The 15,536-nt window shown below is 58.8% G+C and overlaps 1 protein-coding gene across 2 annotated transcripts in view; it reads left to right on the forward strand.

Moving 5' to 3' along the window:
* Nucleotides 1-259: 259 nt before the first annotated feature.
* PLXND1 (plexin D1) overlaps nucleotides 260-15,536 on the forward strand; it is a 51,399-nt gene continuing 36,122 nt past the window's right edge. Inside the window, exon 1 of one of the 2 annotated variants that reach the window (XM_017505086.1) lies at nucleotides 260-1,740. In XM_017505086.1, coding sequence (XP_017360575.1) covers nucleotides 433-1,740 — 1,308 coding nt within the window. In that variant the 5' untranslated portion in view covers nucleotides 260-432. The remainder of the gene's footprint in view (nucleotides 1,741-15,536) is intronic. The other variant, XM_037730123.1, reaches the window with a different exon arrangement.

Consider the following 15,536-nt stretch of genomic DNA (forward strand, 5'->3'; position numbering starts at 1 on the left):
ACGGGGTGGGAGAGGGGGCGGAAAAGAGAAAACGAGCGCGAACGAGGCAGGCCAAGTGGCCAAGTGGGAGGAAAGAGCGAGGAGAGCGAGTGGCGGCGGCGGCGGCGGCTGCGGGGAGGGACCCCGGGTCCGCGGGCGGGTCCCGGAGGGCGCGGGCAGCAGGAGCCGCGGACGGCGGGGCGGGGTCCGGGGCGGGCGGAGCCGGGGAGGGGAGTGAGGGCGTGTCCGCAGCGGAGCCGCCCCCGCCCCGCCCCCGGGCTGCGCTTCGAGGCTGAGCCGGGCCCGGGCGCCGGGGCCGGGGGCGGCTGGCGCCGGCAGGAAGCGCCTCGCGGCCCGGGCCCGCCCCCCGCCTCCCTTCGCCTCAGGGCTCCGGGTTCCCGGCTGCGCCGCGCCCCATGCACTCGCCGCGCTGCGCAGCCCGCGCACGCCCGGATGGCTCCTCGCGCCGCGGGCGGCGCACCCCTTAGCGCCCGGGCCGCCGCCGCCAGCCCCCAGCCGTTCCCGACGCCGCCGCAGTGCTCTGTGCCGCTGCTGCTGCTGCTCCTGGGGGCGGCGCGGGCCGGCGCCCTGGAGATCCAGCGCCGGTTCCCCTCGCCCACGCCCACCAACAACTTCGCCCTGGACGGCGCGGCGGGGACGGTGTACCTGGCGGCGGTCAATCGCCTCTATCAGCTGTCGGGCGCCAACCTGAGCCTGGAGGCCGAGGCGGCCTTGGGCCCGGTGTCCGACAGCCCGCTGTGTTACGCCCCGCAGCTGCCGCACGCCTCGTGCCCGCACCCCCGGCGCCTCACGGACAACTACAACAAGATCCTGCAGCTGGATCCCGGCCAGGACCTGGTGATCGTGTGCGGGTCCATCTACCAGGGCTTCTGCCAGCTGCGGCGCCGGGGCAACATCTCGGCCGTGGCCGTGCGCTTCCCGCCCGCCCCGCCGTCGGCCGAGCCCATCACGGTGTTCCCCAGCATGCTGAACGTGGCGGCCAACCACCCGAACGCGTCCACCGTGGGGCTGGTACTGCCGCCCGCCGTGGGCGCGGGGACCAGTCGCCTGCTCGTGGGCGCCACGTACACCGGCTACGGCAGCGCCTTCTTCCCGCACAACGGCAGCCTGGAGGACCACCGCTTTGAGAATACGCCCGAGATTGCCATCCGCTCCTTGGACGTGGGCGGCGACCTGGCCAAGCTCTTCTCCTTCAACCTCAACCCCTCCGACGACAACATCCTCAAGATCAAGCAGGGCGCCAAGGAGCAGCACAAGCTGGGCTTCATAAGCGCCTTCGTGCACCCGCCTGACCCGCCGCCGGGTGCACAGTCCTACGCGTACCTGGCGCTCAACAGCGAGGCGCGCTCTGGCATCAAGGAGACCCAGGCGCGGAGCCTGCTGGCGCGCATCTGCCTGCCCGGTGGCGCTAGCGGTGACTTCAAGAAGCTCACTGAGTCCTACGTCCAGGTGGGCTTGCAGTGCGCGGGCGGCGCGGGCCGCGGTGACCTCTACAGCCGCTTGGTGTCGGTCTTCCCTTCCGGGGAGCGACTCTTTGCTGTCTTCGAGCGGCCCCAGGGGTCCTCCGCGGTCCGAGCGGCTCCGGCCGCACTCTGCGCCTTCCGCTTCGAGGACGTGCGAACCGCCGTCCGCGACGCGCGCAACGCCTGCTTCGTGGAGCCGAAGCCCGACGTGGTGGAGGTGCTCAACAACGTTGTGCAGGGCAGCGGGCCGGACTGCGAGCGTAAGCTCAACATCCAGGTACACCAGGGCGGTGGCGGCGGCGGTGGGGACGCGGGCGGGAACCGGGCGGGTCATGCGCCGAGCGGGTCACAGGTGGAAGGGCGCAGAGATCCAGATGTAAGTGGAACCCAGGTGTGCACGCAAGAATACAGGTGTCCCCCGAGGGGTACTGCTGGCGCCTATGTGGCCCAGGTGGGCACATGCAGGGACTCAAGTGACTGCCAGCTTATGGGCGCGCATACCTAGGTGTACTGGGAGGGGCCCAAGTTGCCGAAGGTACCCTGGTGCGAATAAAGCCCAGGCATGCACGTGGGGGTCACAGGTGCATGCTGAGGGCACAGTAAGTGACTGCATGTCTGACCAAAGGTGTGCCCCGCAGCCACTGCATGAGCCTGTCAGAGCTACCATTGTATGTTGGCGATATGTGCATGGGTGTGGCAAGTGTGCAAGGAGGCACATGGGTGTACACTAGGGCCCTGCAGATGTGTGTGGGGGCAACAGGGGCGTGTGCATGGACTTGTGTGCCAGCAAGCTGGGGCCTGAAGATGCATAGGGCAGACAGATGTACTGCAGGGACACTGGTACAACAGGGCAGGGCTAGGTGTCGGGGGGTGGTGCGTGTGTGGCAGGGGACGCAGGTATTTGGTAATGACTGGGTACTCTGAGGAGGCCGCATGGTTGGCAAACAGGTGTGTGCCTGAGGCGAACTTTTATTAACCTATTGTGCAGATATTTCCTGAGCACCTAGTATGTGCCAGGGGGTCTGGGGTAAACAATAGCACTTGTGGAGTGTCTGCTAGGCGCATCACATGTCACAATGCTCAGTTCTCAGAACGACCCTCTCAGGTAGGCTCTATTCTTATCACATTTTACAAATGAAGAAACAGGAGCAGAGAGGTCAAGTAACTTGCTAAGTTCACACAGTTGGGCACTAGCAGAGGTGGATTTGAATCCAGCCTGTCTGGCCTCAGCATCTCTGTTTTTCATGCCCAGCCTTTGCTGCCTTTTGGACTTGGATCTCAGAGTGTGTGTGTTGGGGGAGTCCCAGGCAGCTGGGGTGGGCAGATGCTGGGGCCAGGAGAATGGAGGGATGTGAACCGGTGTTTTGGGGGTAGGGGAAGGCCATGGGCCTCAGGGAGAATGAGGAGGGGCCCAGATGGGTATGGGGCCCAGGTGTCTGAGGCTGGGTTGGGCAGTAGCAAGGGGGGCCATGTTGGGGGGATCAGCGTCGGTGTTGACATGACAAGGGTGTAGGAGGGGACTTGGTGTGATTCCCCTAAAGGAAGTTCATGGCAAGGGGTTGCTCCTCCCATTAGCTTTGGGATCTGGGTCAGTTGATCGCCATGATTCACCTTGAGGAATGAGGCTGGTCCACAATGACACTGGGGCCTTTCCTATACCCTCCACCCATCGAGTCTGGGAGCCCACTTCAGCCCCACAGCCTGCCCTTCCCTTAGGAAGCTGCTTCTCCATCAGCAAAATGCAGAACCCAGCCTTCTCATGGTGATCCTGAGCCTTCAGTGGGGCCCCACCCTGTCCCTTCTCTGTGGCAGTGATAAGAATGTCATGAGTTTAACCATTCCCCTGTGGGCGGGCTCAACACTGGAGCTTTGAGAAAATGCGGATTCCTTCTCTCAAGGTTGAGGTCGGGCTCCCATGGCTGCCCACCACTCGGCTGGCCACCCTGAAAGTAAAGGTCATGGTGGGTGAGCAGGGCAGATAGTCCAAGGGGGTGTCGGGGCTACTGGCCCAGTGCCATAGTTGGTTCAACCACCATCCCTGCCCAGAGCTTCATCTCCCAAGCAGCTGTGTTTGCTGCTGGCGGTCTCAGTGGGAAGTCTAAAGCCGAATGGAGAGAGTGTCCTGTGTGCTGAAGGCCTTCCTCTGGTGGTTCCAGGCCCTGTGTCGGGCCTCTTGGTGTGAGCTGATCTATGCAATTCCTCGGGCCAGCCCAGGGTTCCTCCCCATCTGGCAAGAACTGTTCTGGTTCCCACGGTCCCTCAGTGCAGTGACTCACCCAGCTGAGTGGGGATGGGGCTTCTCTACTCAAGGGAACAGAGCCTCTCCAGGGACACAGCCCCAGGACAGAGTGGCCAAGGCCACAGATTCCAGCTTGGGCCTTCCTTGGTCACCATCCCTGTGTTCTTCATACACTTCTCCTCTTCCCCATGCCCTCTGTGGGCACAGGCCAGTCCACAAGTCACTATCTCCCATAGGTGCTCAAAGTCCCAGGTCTGGGCCTCTAGCAGGGGCAGGGTCGGGGGAGGGATCATTATTCTTGCTCCAGGCTGTTGCCATCTACACAGCGACGGATTCAGAACCTAGACTTCACATCAGGCTGCTTGGTTCAAGTTCCACTTTGTCACTTCCCAGCTGTGTGACCGCAGGCAAGTAACTTAACCTCTCTGGACCTCAGTTTCTTCATCTATGAAGTGGGAACAGTAAAAGCAATCCTTATCCCAAAGCATTGTTTTAAGGACTAAATGAACTGATCAGTGCAGCTGAGTGTAAGCACCAGGCAGATGGCAGCTCTTCTTGTTATCACTCTAGTGGCTGTGATTAACACAGGTCTCTGCTGGGTCCTGGAGAGCAGTCACCTAATCTGGCTTGTTCTGCAGTCGTAAAGACCCCATCCTCTCCTACTTCTAGCCCCGATGACACCTCCATAGACATTTACTAAGTCCCTATTGCGAGCCCAGCCCGATGCTGTGCCCTGGGGAACCAATGGCAACTCACTTTGTTTCTAGTCTCGTGAGCGGGGCAGGCAGCCTAGCCGGAGGAGGGCGGATGTGTGGCCAGGCACTGATAACAAGGCCATGTGTGCTACAGGGGAGACTGAGGGCGGAGGGAGCCCAGCAGAGCGGGTGGAGGAGCAGGAGGCAGCCAGGTGAGGCTGGAGAAGAGGAAAGGGGTGGGGCAGAGGGAGCCGCCTGTGCGAAGGCCTGGAGGTAGGATGGGTGAGTGGGCGAGAGGGGGTCTTCGTGGTCAGGCGAGTAGAGGGGGAAGCACATGACAGGAGGGCTAGGATGGTGTGGGGAGACCATCCTGGGGAGTCTGGACTTTATCCTGGGGTCCTGGGAGCCGTGAAGGGTTTTAGCAGGAGGAGTGGAGTGGTCTCAGTGGGTACCTGAGTCTCCCCCCTGCAGATTGGAAATACTCATGGATACCTGCCTCTTAGGGCTGATGGGGTATTAAATGAGATCATTTGTGTACCTGGCGCACATTTGCAATGACTACAGTTCTAAATACTCTTTTAGAGAGTCCCTGGGTAGCTGGTGAGGAGGAGCAGTGGAGCAGGGAGAGTGGCTGGGAGGCTGAGGCCGCCTCCCAGGAAGAGATTCCTTCACTGGGTCACACATATTTCTTGAGCACTTACTGTATGCCAGGCTCTGTGGTGGGTGCCAGGGGGCAGTGTGGAGATGGGCCCGGCCTTGTTCTCTGGAGACATGGCTGGCCTGGTCTGCAGCAGTGCTGAGGGCTTAGAGGGTGGCAGGTGGGCTCTGGACAGATTTGGACGCAGCCCCAGTGATGGGGAGTGACGGGATGGAGGAGCAGAAAGCTGCCCAGAGTCAGAATCAGCAACAGGATAGATGCTGGTGCCCTTGGGGTAGGGCATCTGACGGGGCACCGCTGGGGAAGAGGATGAGTTTGGTCTGGGGAGCACCAGGGGCCTAGAATCCTTTTCCTCCTGGTCTCATCTGGTGGGATTTCTCTGGAACTGGCACTGGGTGGCTGGGTGGGGCTGCACGTGAGTCAGGACCCCAGCGTTGAATGACCTGCAAGTGGGGCAGGTGGGGTGGCTCAGCCAGGCCTTTGGAAACCCAGCCCCTCGCTCCTGCTGGAGGGTCTCATGAAGAACCCTGGGCCCTGACAGGAATCCCTTGAGCCTCCCACAACTTCAGAGCCTGGGTCAGGATGGCCTCTGACGTTCCGGGTTCCCAGCGGCAGGACTTGCCCTCAGCCCTCCGCCTTCTTCCCAAGAACCCAAAGGGAGAAGCCGATGAGGTGTGAGGCCGGAGGCAGACAGCCTCGGTCCCTGCAGCCCTCAGGAGGCCCCAGGTTTTTCCCTGATTGTTTTCAAGGTATTTGGGCCAGTTGAGTTATTTTGAGAGAGAAACTGAGTGAAGAAATTAGCCTCCATTGCGTGTAGCTTGGATCCCTTTCCTCAAATCACAGCCTGTTTGGAGTGCAAGCCAGTTGGGAAGTTGTTGAGTGCCACTGATGGGGGAAACTGAGGCACAGCATCACCCAACAAGGTGGGGAAGGCTGAATCTACCTTCCTTCCCCAAACCTTCCTCCTCAACCTATGAATGGCTATAATATTTATATTTTTAAAACAAAAGGAATACCGACAGGCAAATGTCAATGCAGCATTTTCAAGGTGTCTTTTTATAGTAAAGGTGGAAAAAAACCCTCAGGCATTTTTAAAGTGGCATGTGGTGGGTGGGTGCACGTCGTCAAGAAGGCATTTTTTTTTACACCAATTTAGGGGCTGAGATGCCAGGTGGGGGCGGAGGGAGAGATAGCTTCCAAGATGGGCTTTACATTTGGGTTTGGACTGGGGGCTGGGAGTGAGTGCCCGGTGACCAAGGGTGCAAGTAGACACTTGGCGGGATTTAGGAGGGGGTTCCACTGACAGTACCCTCTGGCCTGGAGAGACAGGTAGAGCTTGGACCAGGAGACATCCCTCCCAGCCCTGAGAATGTCTCGATCACCAGATACATGGGCCTACAGCTGAATTCTGCTCTCTTGCCTATAAGCTGTGTGACCCAGGGCTGGTCAATTACCCTCTCTGGTCCTCATTCTTTGTTTGCAAAACAGGGCTCATGCCTCCCTCCAAGGATGTGAGTAGATTAAAATCTCAGGGGTGTCTCTCTCAGCCTACTCTGGCTTAGTAGGCTGCCTGTAATAAAACATAAATACATAAAATAAAACCTCAAATGTAGTGCCCAGGAAATGGCAGGTACAGGTATTAGTATCAAGAGGGAGAAAAGACACTGGAAAAAATTGGCCTCAGTGGACAGGGGTGCTCAGAGGAGGGAGGGTTAGGACCTTGGAGGAGATGAGGTCAAATAGGGCCTGAAGGCAGGCAGGGGTGGGTGAGACCCAGGGCGCAGCGAGGGTGTGTCAAATGCCTTCCCAGCCCCAGCACGGGGCTGAGATGGAGGGGGTGGGCTCTAGTGCGCGGGCTGGGGAGTCCAGGGCAGCACTGTGTGGAGGGCAGGAGCCCTGTGGGCTCTCTGGAGCGGATAAAAACCATCGCCGAGCTCATGCTCTGCAGGCCTTTCGCAAGAACCTACATGGTTGACCTCACGCTCCCCTCCCCTGGCCAGGCAGACAGTGTCATCATCATCCCCAGCTTACAGAGGGGGAAACAGAGGCCCAGAGAAGGGAAGTGACTTGCCCTGGCTCCTGCATCTGGGGAGTGGGGGTCTGGATCTGCAGACAGACAGACGGAGGAGTCCGTGTCCAGGTGGCTGGTGAGCTGTGAGCTCTCTGTGGTGGGGAGTTCTATAGTTCCCTCTCTGGCTGGGCCACAGAGATTCACGCAGGGCCCATTGTGACAGCAGTGACTCAGGCCGGCTGGGGAATTTACAGAGGCTGGTAGGGGGCGGGGGCTGACCCAGCCTCCTTAGGAAGTCAGGGTAGGCAGGGAAGCATCAGTTGCATTTGTCTGAAAATGAGATCATCAGCCTCTGGAAGGAGTGAGCCCCTGGCCCTTTTGGTGTGCAAATGAGAGAGGTGGGTTCCATGGTCAGTGTGAGTGACAGTCCAGCCAGGAGGGTGAGTGGAGGATCTGTCAGCTCCCAGGACACACCCACAGTGAGGCCTCCGAAGCCAGACAGGCACACAGCACTAGGTGAGTGCGGGAACCTGGGGCCAACTTCCCAGATTCAAATCCTGCCTCTGCCCCTTCCTAGCTATGGAAAGTCCTATCCCTTCTCAGAGCCTCCATTTCCCGATCTATAAAGTGGTCTCACCTCAGGGAAGACCGGGGTGGCCTGGTGGCATTCAGCAAGGGCCACTCTGCATCGACCCCTGCAAAAATGCCCTCTGCAAAGTCCGCTTTACCCACTCATGACTGATGGTCTCCGTGGAGACTAAAGAAGCCAGCTGGGTTCCATGTCCTGGTTGCTGCCGTGAACAAAGACACGTGGCATGTGCTGGGACGACAGGAGCGGGAGGGCAGGACCCCCGGGAGAGAGTGGCCCCTTCCCCTTCCTGGGCCTCTGTTCTCGGAGTTGGGCCATGGAGTGGCGAGGAAGCCTTCCCCTGACACCAGGACTGCCGGTCATGTCATCATTACTGTCACTGTTGCTTTCTCTGTGTTGGCCCTTTGCAGAGCACTTTATGTATCTTTTAATCGTCCCAGAAGCTGAATGAAATGAGTGTTATCCCCAGTCTATGCAATGGGAACAGAGGCCCAGAAGGGTTAAGCGACTTGCCTGAGGTCACACCGTGGTGTGTGACCCTGGTGCTCCAGGTGGAGCAGGCTTCTGGCTGCAGCGCCTGTGATCCCTTATTCCTCTAAAAACTTTGAAGGAGTGTGAGCCAGAGGGTGTGGGAAGGGGTGAATGGGCCCATTTTAAAGGTGAGGAAACTGAGACCCAGGGAACTTCTGCCCCCGCCAGGGCCCCTGTGGGAAGCAGTGAGGGCCTTTCAGGGTGGCCTGCAGAGCTGCCCAGCCCCAGTGCCCAGCATGGTCCTGGGCTGGGGTTGGGATGACCCTCCCGGTATGGACTCCTGCTACCAGGCCTGCCGCTGCCTCCACCCTCACACACCAGAGGCCAGCACCTCCTCAGTAACATTGCATGCCCGGCCAAGCTCCAGGTGCAGGGGCTCTCTGGAGTGTGTGAGTATGGGAGGAGGCTCAGCTTATTACAGGACAGACCCCAAAAGGGACAAATTGGACCCACTCCAGAAGCCCTCAGAATGTCGAGGGAGGAGGTCATGATAGCAAACAGGAACCACACGCTGACCAGCTCATCAGAGGAGTGTGGGAGGGCTTCCCGGAGGAGGGGAGGTTAGAGCAGCACTTGACAGATGGGACTGGGGAAGGCATTCCAGGCAGAAACATGGCAGGGCAAAGGCTCGGAGATGTTGGAATGAGGCTTTGGTAGCAGGCCAGGGGAAGCTGAGAGTGTGCCGGGCCTTGCCTGCAGGCTAAGGACTTGGATGCTGTCCTGTGGGCTGTGGGGAGCCAGCAGGGCTTTGGGGAATGGAGAGACATGGTGGATCTGGTTCCAGAAGGGACCCTGTGGCTGCTGGTCTGCATTGGCCCTGCCAGGTGCTGGTAGGATCTGGAGCTGGAGGTGCTCACCCGGAGCCCCCACTGTGGCTAGACCAGGTGACTCCTGAGGGTCTCTCCAGCTCTGACAGCCATGTGAGGATTGCCATGGAAACCAGCTGGTTCCGCATGGGGACAGGCCCAGAAAGTCTCCAAGTGCCAGCCACATGGACTTGGATCCTGGCTGCCCCCACCACAGTGCAGCTGTTTTCTTCTTTCCTAAGGCCATGTTTGGGCCAGGGCTGAACCAAACAAGCCGCCCAGACAGGAGTCCGGTGGCAGGGCTCCTGCTCCGCCCCCCTCGGCTGATACTGGATGCAGTGAAGATCTGGGGACCAGCGCCAGCGGGGCCCTCCCCGCCCAGCCCACCATCCTTTACCCTGAAACTTGATAAATCATGTGCTGGAGGGGGAGGGAAGCTTGCAGCTCCATTACGAGGCCCGGGGAGGCCCCAGCGGGGTGTTAATCACGTAGCACTTTATGCTCTGATCGGTAAATAATGGGGGGGCTGCAGGCAGAGGCCTTGGAGTGGAGGCCAGGCCCAGGAAAGTGGCCAAATTCCCCCGCCTGTGCCCTTCTCCAGCCTCTGCCCACCATCTGTGTTTGAGGTGACCGAATCCTCTAGAAGTAGCCATCACCTTGATGGGCCTCAGTTTCACCAGCTCAAAACCCAGGGTTTTTCCAGCTCCAGGCGGCTGATTTCCTGGCAACGGTTGGTGGCTCCCGGCAGAGTGGCGGGTGGGGAGGCTGTGGTTGAGGGCGGGGATCTGGAGCTGGCCCGCCTGCACTGGAGGCTTGGATCTGGCTGTTCCAGCTGTGTGCCCTTGGGCAAATCACTCCAACTCTCTGTGCCTCAGTTTCCTTTACTGTAAGGTAGCATCAGCTAAAGGGTGTGATGAGGGTTGAATGACATACTAGAGAAAGAGAGCCCAGCACAACACAGATGGCACACAGCTGTGTGCTACTGTCCCTCCCCATCCTGTGGCTGGGCCTCTGAGCTGGGATGTGGGCTTCTGGAGAGAGGGCCCCGTTGTCACCTCTGTGTCCCCAGCACATGGGATCCAGCGCGGAGATGTTTGCGCAAGGCTCCAAGCGGCCCTCTCTTCTTGGCTGTGTCCACAGCCGTCTCGCAATGACTCTGGGACCAGCCAGTAGGGTTCTGCTACAGACCGCAGCCTGCAGCCAGGCATATAGGCTGGACCCCCAGGAGACCAGGGGCTGGGGAGGAGGGTGTGAGATTGAACCTCCAAGTCCCCCCAACCCCAGCAGGGAACTGCCAGTGTTCCCCGGAGAGGCAACTATTTCTCGGCTCCTGGCCTGGAGTCCCTTCAGGGGAGGAAGCTGGGAGGGAAACTGTCCAGGGCTTGGAGGGACTGGCTTCGCACTCTGCCCCTCCTGCTGGGGGGAGGGAGGCCTTTTCCCTGGGCCAGGGAAGAACCGCTGGCTGCCCATCCCACACTGTGCTCCTCTGGGACTCAGGGGGAGGGGAGCTGGAAATGGGGCCAGGCTGGGCCGGAATGAGAAACAGCTTCAAGAAGGGGGAGCTGGGTGTCTGGGGGCCGCGTCCAGCTAACTAAACAATGGCTGCTTGAGTCAGCGACTGTGGCGGTGGTTCCCAGGCGCCAGGGCAGGGCAGGCCGGGGCTGGAGCTCCCACCATTGCGTCCTTGGTGGGGACGGCATGGCCGATCAAGCCTCAGATGCGTTGACTTCAGGAAGCGGCGGAGTGGCTAGTCCCTGTCCTCAGGAGCTCCCAAGCTTCTGCTCCATGGCCTTCATAGCTAATTGGGAACATTTATTGATCACCTACAGTGCTTAGCATTGAAGGCTCCTGTGAGCTCAGTCCTTCCATAAACACGAAGTGGTGGGTGCAGTTTCTGTCACATTTTACAGATGAGGAGGCCGAGGTTCAGAGGGGATGGAGCATCCCACAGAGAGGTAAGAGCTGTGAGACCTCCTTTTCAGGAGCCTCAGTTTTCTCATCTGTAAAATGGGTATACAGCAAGTGTGTGTGTGTGTGTGTGTGCGCGCGCGTGTGCGCGCACGTGCGCACAACACCCCCAGGGTCTGTAAGGCACCTCCAGTAGCTGTGGTATGCACACAGTAGGTCCTTAAACCACCCAGGCCTGTGACCTAAGCCTGGGGGCTTGTTCTTCCAGGCCGTGCCTGTTTGGGGTGGGTGGGCAGATCATGGCCAGGCTATGTAGTGGCCCTCAGGACGGCCTGGCTGGCTGGTTCCAGCCCTTCCAGATGGCGCCCAGTTGGCATGGATGACCTCAGAGCCCTGGAGCTGGATGTCCCATCTCCTCCCTAGGGATCAGGGAAGCCAAGGCAGGCCTCCCTGAAGGGTCTGCCAGAGCTGCTGTGTCCTTTGCCATTTGTCTGAAGCCTCTGCGCCTCTCTGTGCCTTGGTTTCCCCAACATGCTCCTCCAGGCTGCTTTCCTCTGTGGCTAAGGCCAGGCCTCCTGACCATGGTGCTAGGCCTGGCTGGCCATTTTTTCCCCCGGCCCCTCCAGGAAGACTCTTGGTCACCCCTGGAAGGTGCTGGCATTTCCTTTCTCAGCAGCAGGCGGTTTCCTCCCTGGCATGGGGGCCGCTGCCAGAGGCCACCCACGACTGAGTCCGTCCTGTCCCTCCCAGGGTTGGCACACCGTGGGCCCGAGGCTCTTTCCATGCCTCAGTTTACCCTCAGTGGAGGTGTCGGCTTGCACAGTGTCCTGAGAGGCAGCACGTGCTGAAGTGGAAGGAGCTGGGTCTGGGAGTCACAGTGCGGCTCCTTACTCGGGCCTGGCTTCGTGCAGCTGGGCTGCTGGACTGAGACTAGACACAGTTCTGGCTTCTGTGGGCCACCACTGAGCCCTGCCACATGGGCTCCACTCAGGGAAGCCTAGGAGGACTGGCCCTACCTGCGCTGTCCAAGCTGAATGAGGAGTTGGCGGGGCCGGGGCTGAGAGGCCACAGAGGTCAGGGCCAGATTGAGTGGGGCTTCAAGGGCCCAGGAGTAAAGTTTGGGTTTGTGTTGACAACACTAGGGAGCCATGGGGAGGTGTTGAGCTGCACAGGGTGTGTGACCTGCTTTGTGTTTTTTTTGTTTTTTTTTTCTTTTGCAAAATCAACTTTTTACTTTGGAATAATTTTAGATTTTCAGGAAAGTTACAAAGATAGCACAGACAGTTCCTGCATACCCGTCCCCTAGTTTCTCCCATTGCTAACATCTTCCCATTACCGTGGTACATTTGCCAAAACTAAGAAGCCAACATTTGTTCTTTACTCCCAGCTAAACTCCAGACTTCACTCGGCGAACGTCTGCTTTCTTTTCCAGGAGCCCACGTTGCATCGAGTGCTTTGCAGTTTTAAAAGCTCTTTGGCTGCTGTGAAGGATGAATGGGAAGGAGCCCAGCTTTGGGAGGAGTTGGGGGGTCCAGACAGCCCAGCCCCCCACCAGGGTGTAGTGAGCTGCGGCCACCTTGCAGTCTTTTAATTTTTTCGAGACAAGGTCTCTGTCACCCAGACTGAAGTGCAGTGGTGAAATTATAGCTCACTGTAGCCTTGACCTCCAGGCTTCAGGCAGTTCTTCCGTCTCTGCCTCCCAAAGCGCTGGGATTACAGGTGTGAGCCATGGTGTGCCTGGCCCACCCTGCAGTCTTAATGCCCCAAAATGATCGTGTGCTTTCAGCTCTACGGCCAATTTCAGCTCTGTGGCAAGGACACCTGACTTTCCCAGGATCATAAATAATCAAACACTTGAGGCAGGAAGGTGCCCTCACTTCTCAAGCGCAAAGCCTCCACAGCCGGTTCAGTAGCCGGGTAGTCTGTACCTGGGACGGAACCGCTGGACTATGCAGCCTGCCGCAGCGCCGCATCCTTTCCAGGGTGCCACCTGCGGCAGGTCTGTGGCAGGATGTGAGGCCTGAGAAGCCGGGCTCTTGAAGCTCTCCTTCCAGCTGGCTTCCTGGGGAGAGAAAGTCAACGCAATTACAGCTGCTAGTAAAATCAATATGTCAGAGTTTTAATGGGAGAGTGCAGAGCTGAGCTTTGGCCCCCTCGAGGGAGCCAGCTGGAGGGGGAGGGGGCATCCTGCCCTCAAAGCAGGGCCGAGATCAGCAGTGGTTGCTCATCCCGTGTGAGAGAGGAATACAGTGAGGCTCTTATAGGAACCAAAGCTAGCAGCCAGTGTTGCCTGGGCCTCAATATCTACCTCCCCCCTACCTTTTTTTTTTTTTTGAGATGGAATCTTTCTCTGTCACCCAGGCTAGAGTGCAGTGCCGCGATCTTGGCTCACTGCAGCCTCCGCCTCCCAGATTCAAGCAATTCTCTGCCTCAACCTCCCAGGTAGTTGGGATGACAGGCACCTGACCCCATGCCGGGCTAATTTTTGTATTTTTAGTAGAGACTGCGTTTCACCATCTTGGCCAGGCTGGTCTTGAACTCCTGACCTCGTGATCCACCCGCCTCGGCCTCCCAAAGTGCTGAGATTACAGGCGTGAGCCACTGCGCCCGGCCACCTGCCTCTCTTTGTTACTACACGATGAATAGGCATACGGTTGACCTGGACGTTTCCCTCGTTCTCCAGCACACAGCATGGCCGAGTTGCTCTCAATCCCTCGACTTAAGAGAGAAAGCAGCTGAATACAGTTATTCACACTTTAATCAAAATTAGGTTCCCTTCTTTTGCAAACATTCCCTCCAGAGCATAGCCTCCACCCTGGAGAATCTCGTACATCTGCTACCATGGGCACTGTGGAAGTGGTGACCAGCACCGTGCCGACAACACAGGAGTCGGGGAGCTGAGCCACATCTTGAAAACTTGCCATCTGGGCATGCCTGGAGAGGGAACAGCATGGGTCCAGACACGGGGGAGCTGAAGTGCCAAGGGGAATATGAATGGCTCAGAGGCGTGGGTTGGGCATTGGCAGCTGAGGGGCCAATATTTACAATGGTGCAAGTGCCCCGGGCCTCAGGTGTGGGCACTTTTCAGGACCTGCGGAGGCTGACGTGGTGGGCGCAGCAGGTGGGGCAAAGGGAGGAGCGAGACCCGAGGCCCGGGACCTGGAGGAGCCGGGGCACGAGGCCTTGAATGCGAGGCTGGAGAGCTGGGGCTTGATCCTGAGGACAGCTGGGAGCTGGGTTGTAGGTGGGAAGGATCTGACCAGCTTTGTGTGGGAGAAGGATGGCCCTGTGGCTCGGAAGGCGCTGCTGAGGTAGTCAAGCCTGCCCTGCTCTCAGGAGAGCTTGAGTTTTGAAAGACTCATGCTCATTAGCCTTGAACAAGGACGGTGCTGGGGTGGGGGATATTTTGGGCCTGTGAGGCTAACTGTCCCTGGAGACTGAGTTCAGCTGAGGCCAGCCCCGAGTCCCCTGTCCCCCTCCCGCTGCCTGCAGCCCCCTCCCTCAGCAGGGGCGGCACTTCCCACCAGGCTGGGCTTCCGTTTTTGAGCAGGTTTGCCTTGTGATTTCCCCTGGCAGCTGCGGAATCAGCTTCCTCCTCGGAGCACAGATCATTCTGAGCAGCCGACGCCTTTACTTCTCCTTTAAAAATTTTTTTAAATTTTACTTTTAGGATAAAGGAAAGAAAAAGCTGGGGGAAAGGCTTTTTAGAAAATTCCTTCGATGCAGAATTAATGGCTTGTGAAAGTCAGGGCCGGCAGGCGAGAAGCGGGTGGGGAGCCAGGCTCCCAGTAAGCTCCCCTCCTCCCTGCCGCCCTGGCCCACAGATCACCCCGAGCTGGGCACCTGGTCCACCTTTTCCCAGGACCCCACCCTGGCAGGAAGGTGTCATCTGGGGCCTCCCAGGTCTCCCCTTCCAGAGCTTATGTTCCCTTGGTGGTGGGGGGGGCGGGTCACAATTTTAATTTTGAAACAACTTATTTTTTAGTGAGGCAAGTAATTCATATTCAGTGAAAAAAGTTACCTAGTTACCTAGACCCTAGGAAAAGCATCCCTTGGAGTGGTGAAGAGCCCACCTCACCTCTTCCCTGCAGCTGCAGGGTTGCTGAGGGGTGGGACCCAGCCTGGTTGGGGCAGCTGGGGAGACGGCTCAGCACCCACCTTCCAGGGCTGTCCCCAGCTCGAACACGCACAGGATGGAGTCGGGCAGGTCAGTACTGGCTCTGAGAGAGAGGAGAAACGGAGGGGCGGCTCTCTGGGGAATGGCTTCCCGGGCAGAGGGAGCGCCCAGGCCAGAGGTCCTGAGGCAGGACCGAGCTGGTGATATTTGAGGCACAGAAATGAGGCCAGTGTGGCTGGGGTGAAGGAGCAAGGGCGAGGGGGCTGTGGGATGGAGTTAGATCAGGGGACCCATGGGAGGAGGTAGGATTCAAGATTTATTCTGAGTGTCCTGGAAACCATGGGAGGGCTTGAGTGGTGGGGTGGGGGGAGACCTGCTTTGCATTTTTAAAGGGCTTATTTGGCAGCTGTGTTAGCCAATAGGCAATGTCAGTGTGGCGGGCAAGAGTGGTCCTGGCAAATGAAGAGGGCCGGGAGGGCTGTCCAGGTGAGAAGAGGGCTGCCCAAAAGCTTTTGAGGT

This window comes from Cebus imitator, unplaced genomic scaffold, assembly GCF_001604975.1.
Source record: "Cebus imitator isolate Cc_AM_T3 unplaced genomic scaffold, Cebus_imitator-1.0 Scaffold332, whole genome shotgun sequence".
Lineage (NCBI taxonomy): Eukaryota > Metazoa > Chordata > Mammalia > Primates > Cebidae > Cebus > Cebus imitator.